At 35.7% G+C, this 16,515-nt stretch overlaps 1 protein-coding gene across 1 annotated transcript; it reads right to left on the bottom strand.

Moving 5' to 3' along the window:
* Positions 1–1,104: 1,104 nt before the first annotated feature.
* On the bottom strand, positions 1,105–8,005 carry LOC123533816 (ubiquitin-40S ribosomal protein S27a). Its single transcript, XM_053551035.1, has 5 exons — positions 7,955–8,005; positions 5,123–5,181; positions 4,510–4,564; positions 3,983–4,200; positions 1,105–1,283 (listed from the first exon to the last, which is right to left on the bottom strand). The coding sequence occupies exons 2-5, from the start codon at positions 5,168–5,170 to the stop codon at positions 1,134–1,136; spliced, it is 471 nt and encodes a 156-aa protein (XP_053407010.1). The 5' UTR covers positions 5,171–5,181; positions 7,955–8,005; the 3' UTR covers positions 1,105–1,133.
* Between the last annotated feature and the right edge of the window lie 8,510 nt (positions 8,006–16,515).

Raw genomic sequence — 16,515 nt, forward strand, 5'->3', positions numbered from 1 at the left:
CTTCTTATGAAGTTTCGCTACATTCCAACCAGTGAAGTTACGCTTAATTCCAACTAGTGGTTGCCGAGAAATACTCCAGACAGAAGGACTAACAGCCAGATAGACAAAGCAGCAACTATGTTTCACCTTCGGGTAGCATAAAAATCCACAGAAGAACGGTTGTGAAAACGACAAAATATTTTTGCTTACAAATTAACATTTTCCTTATCTACATTATATAGCAGTTATGTTGCGTTTTAGTGTGAAATTAGATGCATGTTTCTGGTGCACAAATTCACATGCTGAATAATATTCCTATGAAATATTTTTGAAGATATATGAAACACAAACTTTTAAGACCTTTATGTATTTTTTACTGTCAAGGACTGAATGAGTGAAATCCCAAACAGAACACTAGGTGCATAACTATGTTTTTTAACAATCCCTTGTTTTATTACTTAACGAGATACAGGTTACACAAACTTGCATACCCTCTATACATATTTTTGACTTAATCAAGGGCCTCAACTCTGGACTGATTTACAGAATTCCCAAACAAAACCAAAGTTGCCTAACTTCGTATGCTGAATAATCCCTAGGTGAAAATATGTTTTATGATATAGTCCACAAAGTTCAATGTTCTTTTATGCAGATTTGTCAATGGCCAAAACTCTGGTCTTGCTAACTGAAATCTCTTACAAAACCCCATGTGCACAACTTCACATGCTGAGTGACTCTGGGTCAAATAGTTTTTGAGATGTGCACACCACAAGTTCATATGGAAGGAAAAGGGAAGCTCTTAAAAAGTATCCCCTGCGCCCACAAATAAAAATTTTAGGGGCACTTTTTTTCAAACAGCAGCAGTTCAGGAGATACTGTTTGAAGGCTTTTCTGTATTTAATAACTTTAAAGTTTTGCAGTACCTATGTGCAACCAAATGAAATGGTTTGAGTCAGGAAGAGGATCATCCAGACCAAATTTCATAAACTTCAACTAAATATTTTCAGAAGAAATGTCATAAATGGACATATGTACTGATGGCCAATAGACGATGAGTGATCACAATAGCTCACCTTCAGCTCACTGTGCTCAAGTAAGCTTAAAACAGACTGAAAAACACCAATGCACTTGAAAACAAGATTTATTGAGAATGTTTATTTATCATCAGGCTTATTAAATACATATGTCAGACAACATTTTCCACAGTACTGTCTGTCAAAGTGTGACGCCATGAAGACACCAGCTCCGCAATCCTCATTGGGACACTCGCGTCTAAGACGGGTGATCTTGCCATTCTCATCAACCTGGAAATAGTTTATGTTTTGCACATTTTACATCTTTCTGAAGTTTTTGAAGAACATTTTTATGAAAAAAACTATGCTCTGTTGTATTCCCTCCAAATTTTTTTTTATCTTTTATGAAAGTGGTGTTTCTGCTGATATTCCTTATTTCCTATACACATTCTTCTTGGATGTAAATGTATATTAACAAACAGTCAGTGAATTTATTTCCACTACCGAATGGGTTGTTTTGTGAATTAGGGGACTATATCTTAAAAGATATTTAATTTCCAGATATATACACAAATTATGTACAAAACGACCACACAATGGTTTGTTGGTTCCTACTTTTTACAAAATCAAGAGGAAAAACTCTGCCCTGTAGTAATCTATCTTTGGATTTACAGCTTCTTTAAGATCCATCAAGGGGTTAGTTTATTTTGTGGGAATTTATAAATTTTAAAACAAAAGGGAAACTAGAAAATGCTTTTGTAAAAAAGCGCATGTCTCCCCAAATGCAAAGTCCTAAAGGCAAGAAGTCAATAGGGGTCAGGAGCGAAAGTCAAAGAGACACTGATGGTTGGCTGCAATAGGGATCATCTACTTGGCATGTCCAGTCATCCCGCTAAATTTCAACACTCTGGGCCTAGTGGTTCTCAAGTCACTGTTCAGGCTCCTGTGACCTTGACCTTTGATCAAGAGACCTCAAAATAAATAGGGGTCATCTACTCTGAATGTCCAATCATCCTATTAAGTTTCAACATTGTAGGTCAAGTGGTTCTCAAGTTATTTCCAAAAAATGATTTTACATGAACAGGCCACTGTGACCTTGACCTTTAATTGACTGACTCCAAAATCAATAGGGGTCATCTACTCTGCATGTTCAATCATCCTATGAAGTTTCAACATTCTGGGTCAAGTGGTTCTCAAGTTATTGATCGGAACTGGTTATCAATGTTCAGGCCCCTGTGACCTTGACATTTAACGGAGTGACCCCAAAAACAATAGGAGTCATTTACTCTGTATGAACAATCATCCTACGAAGTTTCAACATTCTGGGTTGAGAGGTTCTCAAGTTATTGATTGGAAATGGTTTTCCATGTTCAGGCCCCTGTGGCCTTGACCTTTAATAGAGTGACCCCAAAATCGTTAGGGGTCATCTACTCTGCATGACCAATCATCCTATGAAGTTTCATCATTCTGGGTCAAGTGGTTCTCAAGATACTGACCGGAAATGGTTTTCAATGTTCAGGCCCCTGTGGCCTTGACCTTTCACAGAGTGACCCCAAATCGTTAGGGGTCATCTACTCTGCATGACCAATCATCTTATTAAGTTTCAACAATCTTGGTCAAGTGGTTCTCAAGTTACTGACCGGAAATGGTTTTCAATGTTCAGGCCCCTGTGACCTTGACCTTTAATGGAGTGACCCCAAAATCGATAGGGGTCATCTACTTTGCATGTACAATCATCCCATGAAGTTTCAACATTCTTGGTGAAGTGGTTCTCCAGTTATTGATCGGAAATGGTTTTCAATGTTCAGGCCCCTGTGACCTTGACCTGTGACGGAGTGACCCCAAAATCATTAGAGGTCATCTACTCTTCATGACCAATCATCCTATGAAGTTTCAACATTCTGGGTCAAGTGGTTCTCTAGTTATTGATTGGAAATGGTTTTCAATGTTCAGGCCCCTGTGACCTTGACCTTTGACGGAGTGACCCCAAAATCAATAGGGGTCATCTACTCTTCATGACCAATCATCCTATGAAGTTTCAACATTCTGGGTCAAGTGGTTCTCTAGTTATTGATCGGAAATGGTTTTCAATGTTCAGGCCCCTGTGACCTTGACCTTTGACAGAGTGACCCCAAAAACAATAGGGGTCGTCTACTCCAGCAGCCCTACTACCCTATAAAGTTTGAAGGTTCTAGGTCATATGGTTCTCAAGTTATTGCTCGGAAATGAAGTGTGACGTACGTATGTACGGACGGACAGACGGATGGACAGGGCAAAAACAATATGTCTCCTGGAGGAGACATAATAACTCTTCACTTACTGAAGAGATCCTGATGAAAGATGTGCTATAGTGATCTATATTTGTCTTAAATTTCATGAAGATCCATAAACGGATTACTTTGGTATACGAGAATTTACAGATTGTAAAATAATGACTTATAGTGAATATAAACTTTTTCAATTTCGGACAGACAGACACACACAGCGGGGGATAACAAGACATTCAAAAGAAATTCTTTAAATTTCTTTGAAATCCTATTTTTTTAATTTTTTTCTTCTTAAAACCATTCCACTTAAAACAGGCCTAAGGATGTCAAAAACACTATGTTAACTATCCTTCCAAAACCTTAGACAATCTCACATGCTACTTTTAACCACCTGTTCATTCTAGTAGCCAACTCTAACTTCAGCAACTGCTTCTCCTCATCCCACACATACAATAATCTCTGCACGAGGTGCTAACAAAATGAATAATACCGCATTCCCAATTAGCGCCCATTCCTTATTTTCCTATTCAGGTCATAAGTGAATACCAACAAAATGTAGTGTTATAATTTTTAAAATTCATTATCATAAGTTGAAGTTAGTTTATTTTCACTAAAATAAATTATATTAGGAATTTACTTAAGCGCAAAATACAATGTTCACTGCCATGGACATTTATATGAGAATATATGGTATTTATTTTTGAATTCTTATTTAGTTTCTACCTTATAGTATTTGAGCACAGCAAGCTTGACCTTCTTCTTCTTGTGCTTGTTCTTCTTTGGAGTGGTGTAATTCTTCTTCTTACGTTTCTTGGCACCGCCACGGAGTCGGAGCACCAGATGGAGTGTGGACTCCTTCTGGATGTTGTAGTCGGAGAGTGTGCGTCCATCTTCCAACTGTTTACCAGCAAAGATCAATCTCTGCTGGTCTGGGGGAATACCTACAAGCAAAACATTCTTAAGTTAAGATGACCTGTTCACATCATATCAGAACAGTTGCAACAGAATTATTAAATCTATTTTCAGCTAAAGATAAATATTTACCTCCTTTACTACTACCCTCCCTTCGGGGATGATCGGCAGTAAGTTGAGTAACAACCTTCAATACTTTAGCAGTCAACATAGCCACAACAAATATGTCTGAACACGACATTTGAACGACTACCACTTGTATCTTACATGTATATGTAGTCAACAACGAGGCCTATCAACAGAACATGCAGGCAAAACATGACAAAAATATATCATACCCTCCTTGTCTTGAATCTTGGCTTTGACATTCTCAATAGAATCACTGGGCTCTACCTGAAAAAAATAAATCACCAGTCACAGCTTGAAATAATTATGTCTATCACTGCTTTAAAAACACACAAATCATTCGAAATCTAAAGTCAAAGTCGTGCATTGTACTTAGTAGTTAAATTTACATGATAAAAATGAACATATAATGAACATTTTTTGTGCCTAAGTGCACTTAATCAAGGTGACCAAAATATACACTTACTGCAGTTTTAAATATTTGTTGGTTAAGTTAATAAAACTGAACTTTAAACTCGTATTTATCAAAGGCTGAAATTTCAGTTAGTCTTAAACCTCAAGGTCTGGTTTACACCACAGCTGTAGGAGCTAATTTTACTCTTACAGTGATAAAGCGGTACAATGTCAAGACTCCTGATGTGAATGTTGTTGGTTTAGAATCCGACCAAAAGAGTGGATTTTCAACCAAATCTCCACAGTCCCTTACAAAAGGATCTGAACTAATCTAAAGTGCAGGAAGCTGTAACTGAATGCAGCTTATATAATTTGACTATGGGAACTTTCTCTACTACCCATGTAACTAAATCTCAATAGCTAGAAACTTACCTCAAGGGTAATAGTCTTGCCCGTTAGGGTCTTCACAAAGATCTGCATGATTACCACTTCTGAAATTATAAAATAATTCAACTTGCTTAAGTTAGTCACCCTTAACTTGTCTGTACAATAGAGGCCAAAGTTTTGATGAAAGGCTGAAGTGCATCGGTCAGTCTATAGTTAGGACTGCAACTTTTTCAGCTTTGGGAGTCCCAGGACTGAAACTTAAGATTGCTAGTGAAAACCCCAATATCGGATGTACAGTCCGATGCCCCGACCCTCCACTTAGGACCTAGCCATATTCAGGTCTAGGATATCATAGTTTTTACGGACATTCTGTAAATATACAGACAATCCATAAATTTAAAGATTTTTCAGTTATCTGTTAAAACTACAATTTAAATCAAAACCGCAGATTTAAACTTAAAGATTTTAAGACTGCATGCATAAATGAGGTTATCTGTAATTTTCTGTTAATATTTGGCTTTGAATTTTCAGAAAATGTCAAAAAATGGAAGTGATCCAACCTGTCTGAAATTTCCCTATTACCGGTAGTTTTATCACAGGAGTCTGAAATTCTATCAATAAGACCACAGAAGTCTATCTTTACAAAAAATACCCCCTATATATATAAAATAAACACCAGGAATGAAACGTCAAAAACCCAGGGTCCCCTGAAAATACCCACGGAACACAAAATTATCAAAATTTCCAAGGGAAAACACTGGTTGAAGATTTCATTTGATTTAAATTGTAATTTTATAAGATTTCATAAGAAAATGTCTGATTACTCTCGTAAAGTGTATCAGATTTTAATTACTGTCGTGTGTGGTAGGTGTATTTTAGTGTTATTTCTTCACCACGCTCGCTAAATTGCGATCACCTTGCAGCCCTTTTTTGAGAATTTGGGGAAAGGTACCGGGACCCTTTGAGGGGGGAAATTTACATCGCGAAACCCTTGGTTTGGGGAAAAAATGAAATGTGACAATGAAGAATATTAGCAACTTAATTTCATGAAAAATCAATAGAAACCAAAGTAAGCACTGTTAGTTTAACAATTTATTTTACTCAAGTCAACAATTTTAAAGAGCAATGTCTCTTCTCTTGAGTTTAAAAATGTCTATAATGGCATCAATGTCAGTGTTCACAAGGTCCTTGTTCCAGCAGCAGATGCGGATCAGGGCCTCAAGTTTGATCTGGCAAAGTGTTGATCTGGCTGCCGGTCGAAGAAACGACATGAACAAGTGTTGATTCAGTGTTGTCGTTGGATTTTTCATTTGTACCTGACAGTGCTCCTTGCTTAAACAAAAGATCTATGCGTTTTGTTCCTTTTGCTACCGATTTATTTATTTTTTTCACGTAACAGCGGGAATTATGTGACATTGTTTTGTATGATAACGAAACGTTTGATTTACTATAAAGAATAATAAGCACCTAGCGATGCTGAACTGACGCTAGTTTTCTATTCATAAACCTTAATAGCGCCTTGCGATATTGATCAATGATGTCATAGAAAGGTTTAAAAGTCGGCACATGAAAAAATTATTACGGGACGTAAAAAACGAGCAAAAATGTTTGAAATCAATTGTTTTTTTGCTTGGGGAAAATTTTCACAAGGTGGGGAAAAATATATACTTTTCAGGTTGGGGAATGGGGCCGAATATCGGCCCTAAAAAGGACATAAAAAAAGGGCTGCCTTGTGTTCCATGCGTATTTCAGGGGACCCTGGGTTTTTGACGTTTCATTCCTGGTGTTTATTGTTCCTTCTCAAGAGAAGGAACGCTTATGGTGAACATGTCACATTTGACAGAGCATGTAATGGATACAAGGGTATCGTCAAAGGAATCCGATTTCACGTAGGGCGCCGCCATGGACTCGTGCATATTCATTACAGATAGCCTCTAGCCCGATATGTGTTTACGCATAATCAATCTTTATTCCAGTCTTTAAATAGTGAAATACAACTACATAAAATAACAGAACAAAAAGACAAAATAATAAAGTTTAAATTATGTAACTCCTCGATTGAATATATAATAGTAAAGAATCGAGATTAATGAAATGAATATGCATCATCTAAAAATAGACTCCCGCCAAAATAAATACGTAATAAAATTGTCCCTGGTCACGTGATTCATTTAGCTTCTAACGTTTCAAATTTGCAAGTCATTTCTTTTGCGTAGTTTTTTACTTCCCGATTTGTTTTTCGAATCGTAAACGCAGGTACGAAATTTCTTTGTGTTAAGTGTGTGGGTACTCGCTGGTGTAGTCGCGTGATGAAAATATCCGGAAGTGAAATACAGACTGCAAGACAAATGCTTCCAATAGTATATTATGTACTGCACTTGCTAATATTAAAAAAAAAAAAACAGCTTTGGGTTATGATAAAAAATTTAAAATACTTAGATTAGTTCTTAAACAGATCTAATTAAGTTTGCACAAAAAAAAGACAAAACATATTTTTCTCATTGCATTATTAAACATTCTTTCTTCTTTAGTAACATTTGTAACATTATGCTAAAATAATATCACTTAAAAAGAATATTTTATGTGCTAGAAGGAACCTTTTGGTAAGCTAAATCTTGTTTTATATATAAAGGGGGTATTTTTTGTAAAGATAGACTTCTATGGTCTTATTGATAGAATTTCAGACTCCTGTGGGTAATTTAGGAAACCACGTGGGTAATTTCTCTTCTTCGTGGGCGCCAAATGATGTTAGATTTAGCATTAGCAGGCGCTCTCTCTTATGAATATTTTACTGTGAACATTTTTTGAATGAAATGTTGTTTATTTGACGCTTTTAAACGTAATTAAATAAGAAAATACAGAGCGCGTATCTCATACCATGCAACTATGGCGGATAGACACGGAAAAGGAAGTTACTCTAGCGCATGCGCAAAACTTTAACTTTTTTTAACCCTAAAGAAAATGAAATACCAAAACGAAGCCGAAATACGAAATCTTGAAAGAATTTGTATTTGAAGATGACATTTTATATTATTTTGTATTTTATGTTACATGATCTTATGAACCATGACAGTATGACATGTTTGTTTTCCAGGAGGCTACCCCGAGACTACTACTCTGCATCTGAATTTTATACAGAAAATATTCTAGCATAAAACTGCTGTTCTTGTCACTTTTCGGGGGTGTTTTAACAGGAGAGAAAACGTGTGTTAACACAGGGATTCTCGCCCTCAAGTGCAATTAAAACACCTTTTTATATATGCATGTTCTTTGGCAAGGCGTAAACGTATAACGGTAATGCAAAAGGAATTGACCAAACGCGCCTGTCAATCAAATCAGGAAATCGATAAGCGATCAACCAATCAATGAGCTTGAATCAACGCACACCTCTAGGCGGTGTTAATGTAAATATTACCTTCCGACATTGAAATCGACACCGATAAAAACAGCTGATTAATTCCTTCTGAAAATGATTATATATTCGTGTAAAACTTATTAGAAATGGTAAAAAGGTGTCAGTGAGGACTTTGCAAGTCCGACAGTCGCTTCCCAGTGCGCCTAGGGGGTGGTGTAAAGTTTATCCCTTTTCCAAAACCTAACGGAAAAGTCTGGAGAATGTCTTCGCTGGATTATCCCCATTTCTCCTATCCTCAGGGTTACTCATATTCTCGTTTTGTTTTTGCTTAAAGTTGTTAAATGATATTATCTTTGTTGTTTTTTTAGAACGGTATGAGACAAAACTAAAGCACTGAAAATTTCAAGTGATTTGAACACAAACTGATGAAAATATTGCCATTTTACTGAATTATTTTTTAAAAAATCGTTATTTTTTCTAGAAGGGTAAGCAACATTGCCAAAAATTATTTATTATGCTGTTAATAGTCATATGTCTTGATGCATTTACTATAGAATAGATCAATTTATTTGCAACACGGTAATTTAACTCTTTTAATTTCTAAAAGTTGTTAATGATGAAGAGTCAAATCTATAACTCCATTCAAAGAGCTATAAAATAAATGTATATTATACTTCTTTGATCCACGGGGATACGAGAAACTCCTTTTCCATTTCTGAGGTTGGAGTTGGAAACAAACACTATATCAAAACAATTAAATGGGATAATTTCTGTAGCATCTGGTGGCTCCATCTGAAAAACAAGTGAATTTTCCAAAAAAAAAAAATACACCACAATACTGTTTATGAAATGGTTAATCTGTTATTGGGAATAAAACAACCCCTTAGGTCCCTGAGAATATGAGAAAACAGCATAAGGCTTGAACAATTGAATGTGGAAAAAAACGATGGAAACTGTGAAGAGAAACTGCCAAAATGTTCAAGTAGCAAAAATAATATGTACCAAATATTCCACATATTCCTGCCTTAACTCTTTAGTTACTCAGTTACCTTAATCAACATGAACGCGGAAAGGCGTCGGTGATGTAAATTCTTTTTAGGCTGAGGGAGAAGGGCTAGTTATACCTAAATCCTTCGATTTACAGTCAACTCGTCCCCTAGTCAACTCGTCCCCCAGTCAACTCGTCCCCGATTTGGTCATTTCGTCCCCCTCGGCGATTTCAAATTGGTCATTTCGTCCCCACTTTTTAAAATGTATTTTTGAAAAAAAAAATAAAAGTATGATAAATTAAGTCGGTTTTTTTCTTTCAAATAAGTATATTTTATGTTAAAAATATTTATAGGTTTTCGTTCGTTTTAAGAATTTTGCTTTAATCAAAGCCTTGAGATCATAAAAAAAAAAAATGCCTAAAATATTAAGGGGGACAAAATTACCAAAAGGGGGACGAATTGACCAAAAGGGGGACGAGTTGACCAAAATGGGGACGAGTTGACCAAATTTTATCATGAGGGGGACGAAATGACCAATTTTGGGGGCCGAAATGACCAAATCGGGGACGAGTTGACTGGGGGACGAGTTGACTAGGGGACGAGTTGACTCGATACCAATCCTTCATTGCACTTTTTCCAGTTTTGCACACGGGGCATAAGTACTGATAGAGTACAAGTCTAGAAAATCATGGGAAAATGTCAAACTGAATGATAAACGAATATTTTTATAATTATAAAAACATGCATAAACTTGTTAGTGTTTTATTAACGAAGCAACACAAAATTTTCCACAATAAATATCATCAGTGATTATCGTCTTGTAACCCTCTTCCGTCTTCTTTTGATTTCCGAATATATAAGCTTTCACAACTAATTCAGTATCCGAATGTTGGAAAATCCTGACACTATGAATGTAAGACTCCTTACAGTACTTTCTCGCATTCCGTTTTTGTCTTAAAGACACATAATACGGCAGAAATTTTTCGCCAATCTATTCAGGAACAGGTCGGCGTGACGTCACATCCGGAGCAATCGATTATGCAAATTACCTTGGAGGTGAAAGCAGGACCTCGCAGTTCGTAGCGAAATAACTAGCGGTGTGGGTTGTGATGTTTTAATTCTCAAATAAAACAAATCAAGAGTCATCTTTTTTATCATCTGCAGTCCTTACGCTATGGTACAATCTGTATATTTTTCCAAAAAAGTAGGGTTTTTGTGATAATTGATTTTGTGGCATTTTAAAACGGTCTGGAAAAAGTGACAGATTATGTATTGTCTGCTCTTTGGCGCTACGGATCAGATATAAGTCCTGTCTTGTCTATAATTAAAACAAGTTCCCAAGCTTATTCAACATTTTCTCAGTTTGCTATATACTTATTAATCTAAACTAAATATCTGAGAACATAACATTTTTTTTTATTCAACTTCTTTGCTTGAGACCGTAGCAGTTGCTTCTTTCATCTCTTTCAAGTGTCTTGAAAAAGATTTTTTTTTCTTTTTAAGAAAGAACAGATCAAATAAATAGTAAATTAATTTTCTGATATTTTTATGTCTTATTTAAATAAGCTGATTTTCTAAATGTTTTAATGCTCTCAAATAATTATAATGTTGCCATTTTTTGAAATGTACTTTGTGCGATATATTTTATTTAGTTAATGTAAAATGCTATAATGTCGAAGTACATTAAGTATGAAAGTCATTTAAATAAAGTTAAAAACTTATACTTTATTCTATATGTAATCTTATTGCAGACATTTTTTTTTGAAGAAATGTCCTTCCAGCCAAAAATTAGTTTGGTGAATTAATTTTAAAGTTTCAAATGAACTAAATGTTCGGGCATGTGTATTGGTTAAAGTTTTTTTTTATGTAGTAGCTCTATTAATCCCTTTGTCAATTGACCCGCAAATAACAATAATGTGCAAATCCAAATATCATAAGACCCTGAAGGCATACATCAAACGGATAAGACAGGAAATTACCATAAGGCCCCGAAGGGGTACATCAGAGGGATAAAACAAACAGGAAATCAATCTATTAATAAGTGATAGTCATTAGGAACTGGTCAAAACTGATTTTCATCAATATACCACATACTGATTGATTTCCATAGTGATTTATGACTTATGACTGGAATGAATGCTTTAAGTTTGTGGTATGTGGAAGCAGTTAATTGTGATAGTCTAACAATTAACAAAAAAAAAATGGATATTGAAAACTACAAGATATGACTAACATTATTCTAGACAAAACGTGCAAATTATCGTTCTCAGTTTTAAATAATTGACAAAACAGAGATCAGTATTTCTTTTGAGTATTTTCGTAATTGGAAGTCATCAATTTATTGATACGTCCTGGCTGTTCGTAAAAAAGAAACTAGCATGCAGTTATTATATATATCATTTCACTCCGCGTGTAACACAGTAGCTCTAGATGTCATATTACATTTAAAACAATTGTAACATATAAAAAACCGCTTTGTGTTATAAATGCTATTGTGATCCTGATACGCTTCGAGGGAGAAAAAAATCCCTTCTCCAGTATTTACGCATAATGTGCTATTAAGCTTTAAATTATGACACCACTCATTAAATTTCATACGAATCAGAATTTAGGTAAGAGGTGTTGATTTGATTAAATTTGGAGTGACTGAATCACTTTTGACACCACAGTATAAGCTATCTGGCTTTCAGAACTATTTTAATGGCAGGCTACTAAATAGAACAAGAAAAGTGAAACGAATGGAGAAACCTAATTAGATGAACTAGATTTTCTGTTTTACTTACTTTAAAAAGACCTCCGATTTTTTAAATTATAATTTTCATCCAGTCCGTCACAAATATGAGACCTTGCAGCTTACACGGATCAATGATGAATATCACGTCTGAAACCTAAAAAAGAAAGGTTTCTTTCTCGGGAGTGATTTCTGTAACATCATGCTACATTATAAATTCACTGGCTTATTAATATTGCCCAAAATTTTACTTTAAGCAAAGAAAAACAACCAGCACTAGTGAAACATGAAACGCTTTTCAATTACAATTTAGCGTTTGCTGTCACCTCCGCTTGTTGCTACGCAACGCGATACGATGAAGTGCCCGGATATCCGACCTGATCAGATTGATGGCGTAATGGTGTTGTAGCAGCCGCCATTATCGACCTAAATGTCGGAGGTTAAGATTTTTGCGGTACCACGTGACCTGTAGGCGGAGCCTGGCGTATGGTCAATTAAATGACGTCAACTTGTAAAAAACAACTCAAACATTCCCGCGCATTTCAAAGAAATTTATTGATGTTAAGGAACAGTGTATTCATATATTAGGTTTTTTTTTCGTTTTATGCTAGAAAAGCATTAACGCATGTTCATTTCGAGTTATACCACAATCAGAATCCCTCCAGTTACGTTGGTACCATCAACCTACCGGGCTCGGGCACCAACCAATCCCTCGGTATTCTGCAGATATAATAAAAAAAGAAACAAAAACATATGTTACCCTTTCATCTGTGCTGAGTTTCTGAGTTGAAATATATGTACGAACAAAGGGGTCTGACACGTGTGGGTCACCTTAATATGACATAATAAATAGTCCCAAGCCACTAGGGACAAAAACATGGGTCACTACATATATAACTGTGACCAGGGAAATTGCTCCATATGGGCCTTTTAACTACCAAACTCTACAAAAAAAACCAACATTTTAAACACACTTCATTGCATCCATTGTTTCTCTCTATGAATTACAGGGCTATGCATTGTCATCCATGAAAACACACAACTTTAATCCATGCCTTATAGGTTAGAGACGACAATTGTTTTCCCGTAGACTTACATTGTAACATTATGGCGTGTACGGCCTTCCATACATCGAAACATGTATATCTAATTGCAAGCTTTTCAAGAACTATCTTAGTTCTACCAAAATATCGGACGAAAAACATATGAATAGTGATACTTTATTTAAGTAATTTTTGCGTGAATGAGATGACCCCCTGTTTACATCATTGACATGGCGGGAGAAATTCGTTTGATAAAGCTTTTTTCAATACACATAAAATGTAGCAAATTTTGTCAAAAGGTATAATAAAATACTGTAAATGCAGTGAAAAAATAATCACTTCCTAGGTTTGTTTACATGACTGACCAATCAGAACGCACAGACGTTACCTTATTCCCAGGTATACACTTACCTCATTCCCCTGTAATTTTTTGAATTGGTGGTCTCTGAACTAAACGATGTTCATTTTGTCGAGCTTTGTATGTCACAAAACGAATAAAATTCTATCCATTTACACGCGTTCGTACACACGGAATGCATCAGTAAAATGACGCTTTAACGCAAATTATCGGTGAGTAGCTACAGTTCGATAAACAAACATATTTACTAAGACTCACCACTAATATTATATTTCTGTTTCACTTAACAGAGACAAAAATCGTTTCCAAGTAAATTTCAAAAACATTTTCGCCAACATCCTCCATCCTGTCGTTTCTGGTCTTATTCAATAAGCGCTTTACAGTCGCGTATCAATTTGACCAATAAGCGTCTAAATAATCAAGACCTTCAAAATGGCGACCCCATGTCAGCTGGAGGTTACGACACACTAAATAGCTGTTCTTCTTTGGCTGTGACTAAATACAGAGTTGGTGCGCCCGTGATATATTACAGACTCCGGTATATACCGGATTAACTAAATTTGAACAAAAATACCTTAAATGTATATATTTTGTAACCATGGTGATTCTAACCCTTACCTTTAGTCAGTATATTGTGCACATTATACCCTAAATGCGTGCGGACATGCAAAAATATGAGTATTTTTGCCGTGCGTTCCATTTGATAATAATTCCGCGCAAGCGCAGAACGGCTGCACCAACTCTGCAATGAGAAACATTCTTCTTCTTTATTCTATATAAAATTGACATATTTCCAATGGCCGCAGCACACACCAGGACCCATTTTAAATGTCTGTAACTTATATTTTCTTGAAGAATATTGTTCGTGCTGAATAAAAATCAAAAGAAAAGTGGGGGTCATGTTTAATGCAAGAAAAATATTTTCAGTCAAACACACAAACTGCAAAATAAGCTAAAAAATGAGACCCTAAAATGTAGTGGTGGTGTATGATGTAAGTTTCCATGAAAAATACTGTCATGTTGTTATTTCATTATGAAAATGCTACCTACATGTCAAGCATAGATCTGTCATGTGATTTTAGCAAAAAACTTGCAAAGAAAATATGGAAAATAGCTCTTCAGAGCAAAAAGAACTGAGGACTATTTGTATTCGCCATTATGCGATACCATTTTTTTTCACGCCATTTTCCTATTTAGTGTCTGTATGCCTGGAGACGAAATTCAATTTGCCTGGTATTTCAATATTGTTTCATATATTTTACATACGTCATTCATGTTATCTGAAGGCGCTCCTAGCCTCGGGCTTTCCGCGTATAAACGCGTGGAAGAGTCTATTTAACATATACTGCCTTGGCAACTCTTTTTCAGCTTTGTTAAAGTTTATATGTATGAATCATAAGATGCCAATTGAGAAAGGCCGATTCTTTAATATAGATAGAAACTTGTATGTTCTTTATGTGATGCAAACCAATTGGATGGTGAATTTCACTATCTTTTTTATTGTACACATTTAGTAAACAGTAGATGTAAATTCATTTAAAAAAAACAAACAAGGATAAATATCAAACAGGGAATGTCATGTTCCAAAAACGCAGCCTCCCCAAAACGAAAGCCACAGCACGCAGACGCGCAAACTACCAACACACACACATACACACGCGCGCGGGCGAACAGTCAGTGGTAAAAACACCACTGGGGAGCTTAAACCAGTTTATGGTGCGCACCTAACCTAACCTCACTCTTACCTCCACTATGTTCCAAAGACACGGGACAGTGTAAATAAAAGTAAGCCCAGCCAGGTGAATCTCTAACACACGCAATGAAAACAAAAAGGCATGGCATGTAAAAAACAAAAATGCTCCTGTATAATTATATAAAAAGCAAATCTTAAGAACCAAAAATGTATGTGCTCAGTGCCTTTGCAGAAGACAGAGCATCAAGAGAAACTCCCTTAAGGGCCCGACGAAACAGGCCAGAAGACAGTTCTGGAAATCAAAACAGTTCAGTCCTGGTGGGATTTAAGAACTGCTTATCACAGAGTCCTCCCCCTCTTCGGTCAGACACAATCAAAGAGGGAAGCGTAGTGTTCAACTGTAAACGGGTTGAACACGTAACATGCGGTATGTCTCAAAACAGTTGGGTCGTAACCTCTTTTAATAAAACGTTTTATAATTTTATCAAATACAGTTGGAAAATAACCATGACCTAAGATCTTACGAAGTTTGTAAACCACATTCCCATGAAAAACGGGTTTTGAAATACCTTCTCGCAGAAGTGTCTTTAAATTACTACTGAATTTTAAAACCAAATCAGAATTACGATAGTAAAATTTAGTAAAATATTTAAGCAATTTGTAATAACGGTAGCCTTGCTGAAGAAGTTTACTTGTAATATATTGATTACGTTCATTGAAATCCTCGACATGACTACACGCTCTGGCAAACCGAATTAATTGAGGTATATATACCCCGTAAGATGTAGTCTGAGGTACATCCCCATCCAAACATACTGAAGAATTGGGCAAAAATCGATTCTGTTATCTTTCCTTGTTTATTGAGATCAACGCTATACCTTGTTGTCTCCCTTCGACCGTCTAGCTAAATATCGATCACTATCGGATATTTTTTAGATCGTTATGGTTCGGCTATCTCCGCTTATCGTATCACGGGAGGTGCCGATCATAAAAAAACAAGGATTATAGATTAGAGATCTCCTGTAAAAACGTAGTGGGAAGGGTGATTTATTTTACACCAATTTTAAGTACTGGTAAAACAACAAAAGCAAATATAGTCATCAACTTGGTTTAATTCTGTTTTTCAATAATGTAAAATACGGAACGGAAAAAAGAAGACACTACGTTATTTATTCTTTTATTTTGCATAGTCAAAGAGCTATAAAAAAAGTGTTTTATACTTCTTTGGCATAGTATATGAAAATATGATCAACACTATATTATCTTCTT

The sequence above is a fragment of the Mercenaria mercenaria genome, chromosome 1, assembly GCF_021730395.1.
Source record: "Mercenaria mercenaria strain notata chromosome 1, MADL_Memer_1, whole genome shotgun sequence".
Taxonomy (NCBI): Eukaryota; Metazoa; Mollusca; class Bivalvia; order Venerida; family Veneridae; genus Mercenaria; species Mercenaria mercenaria.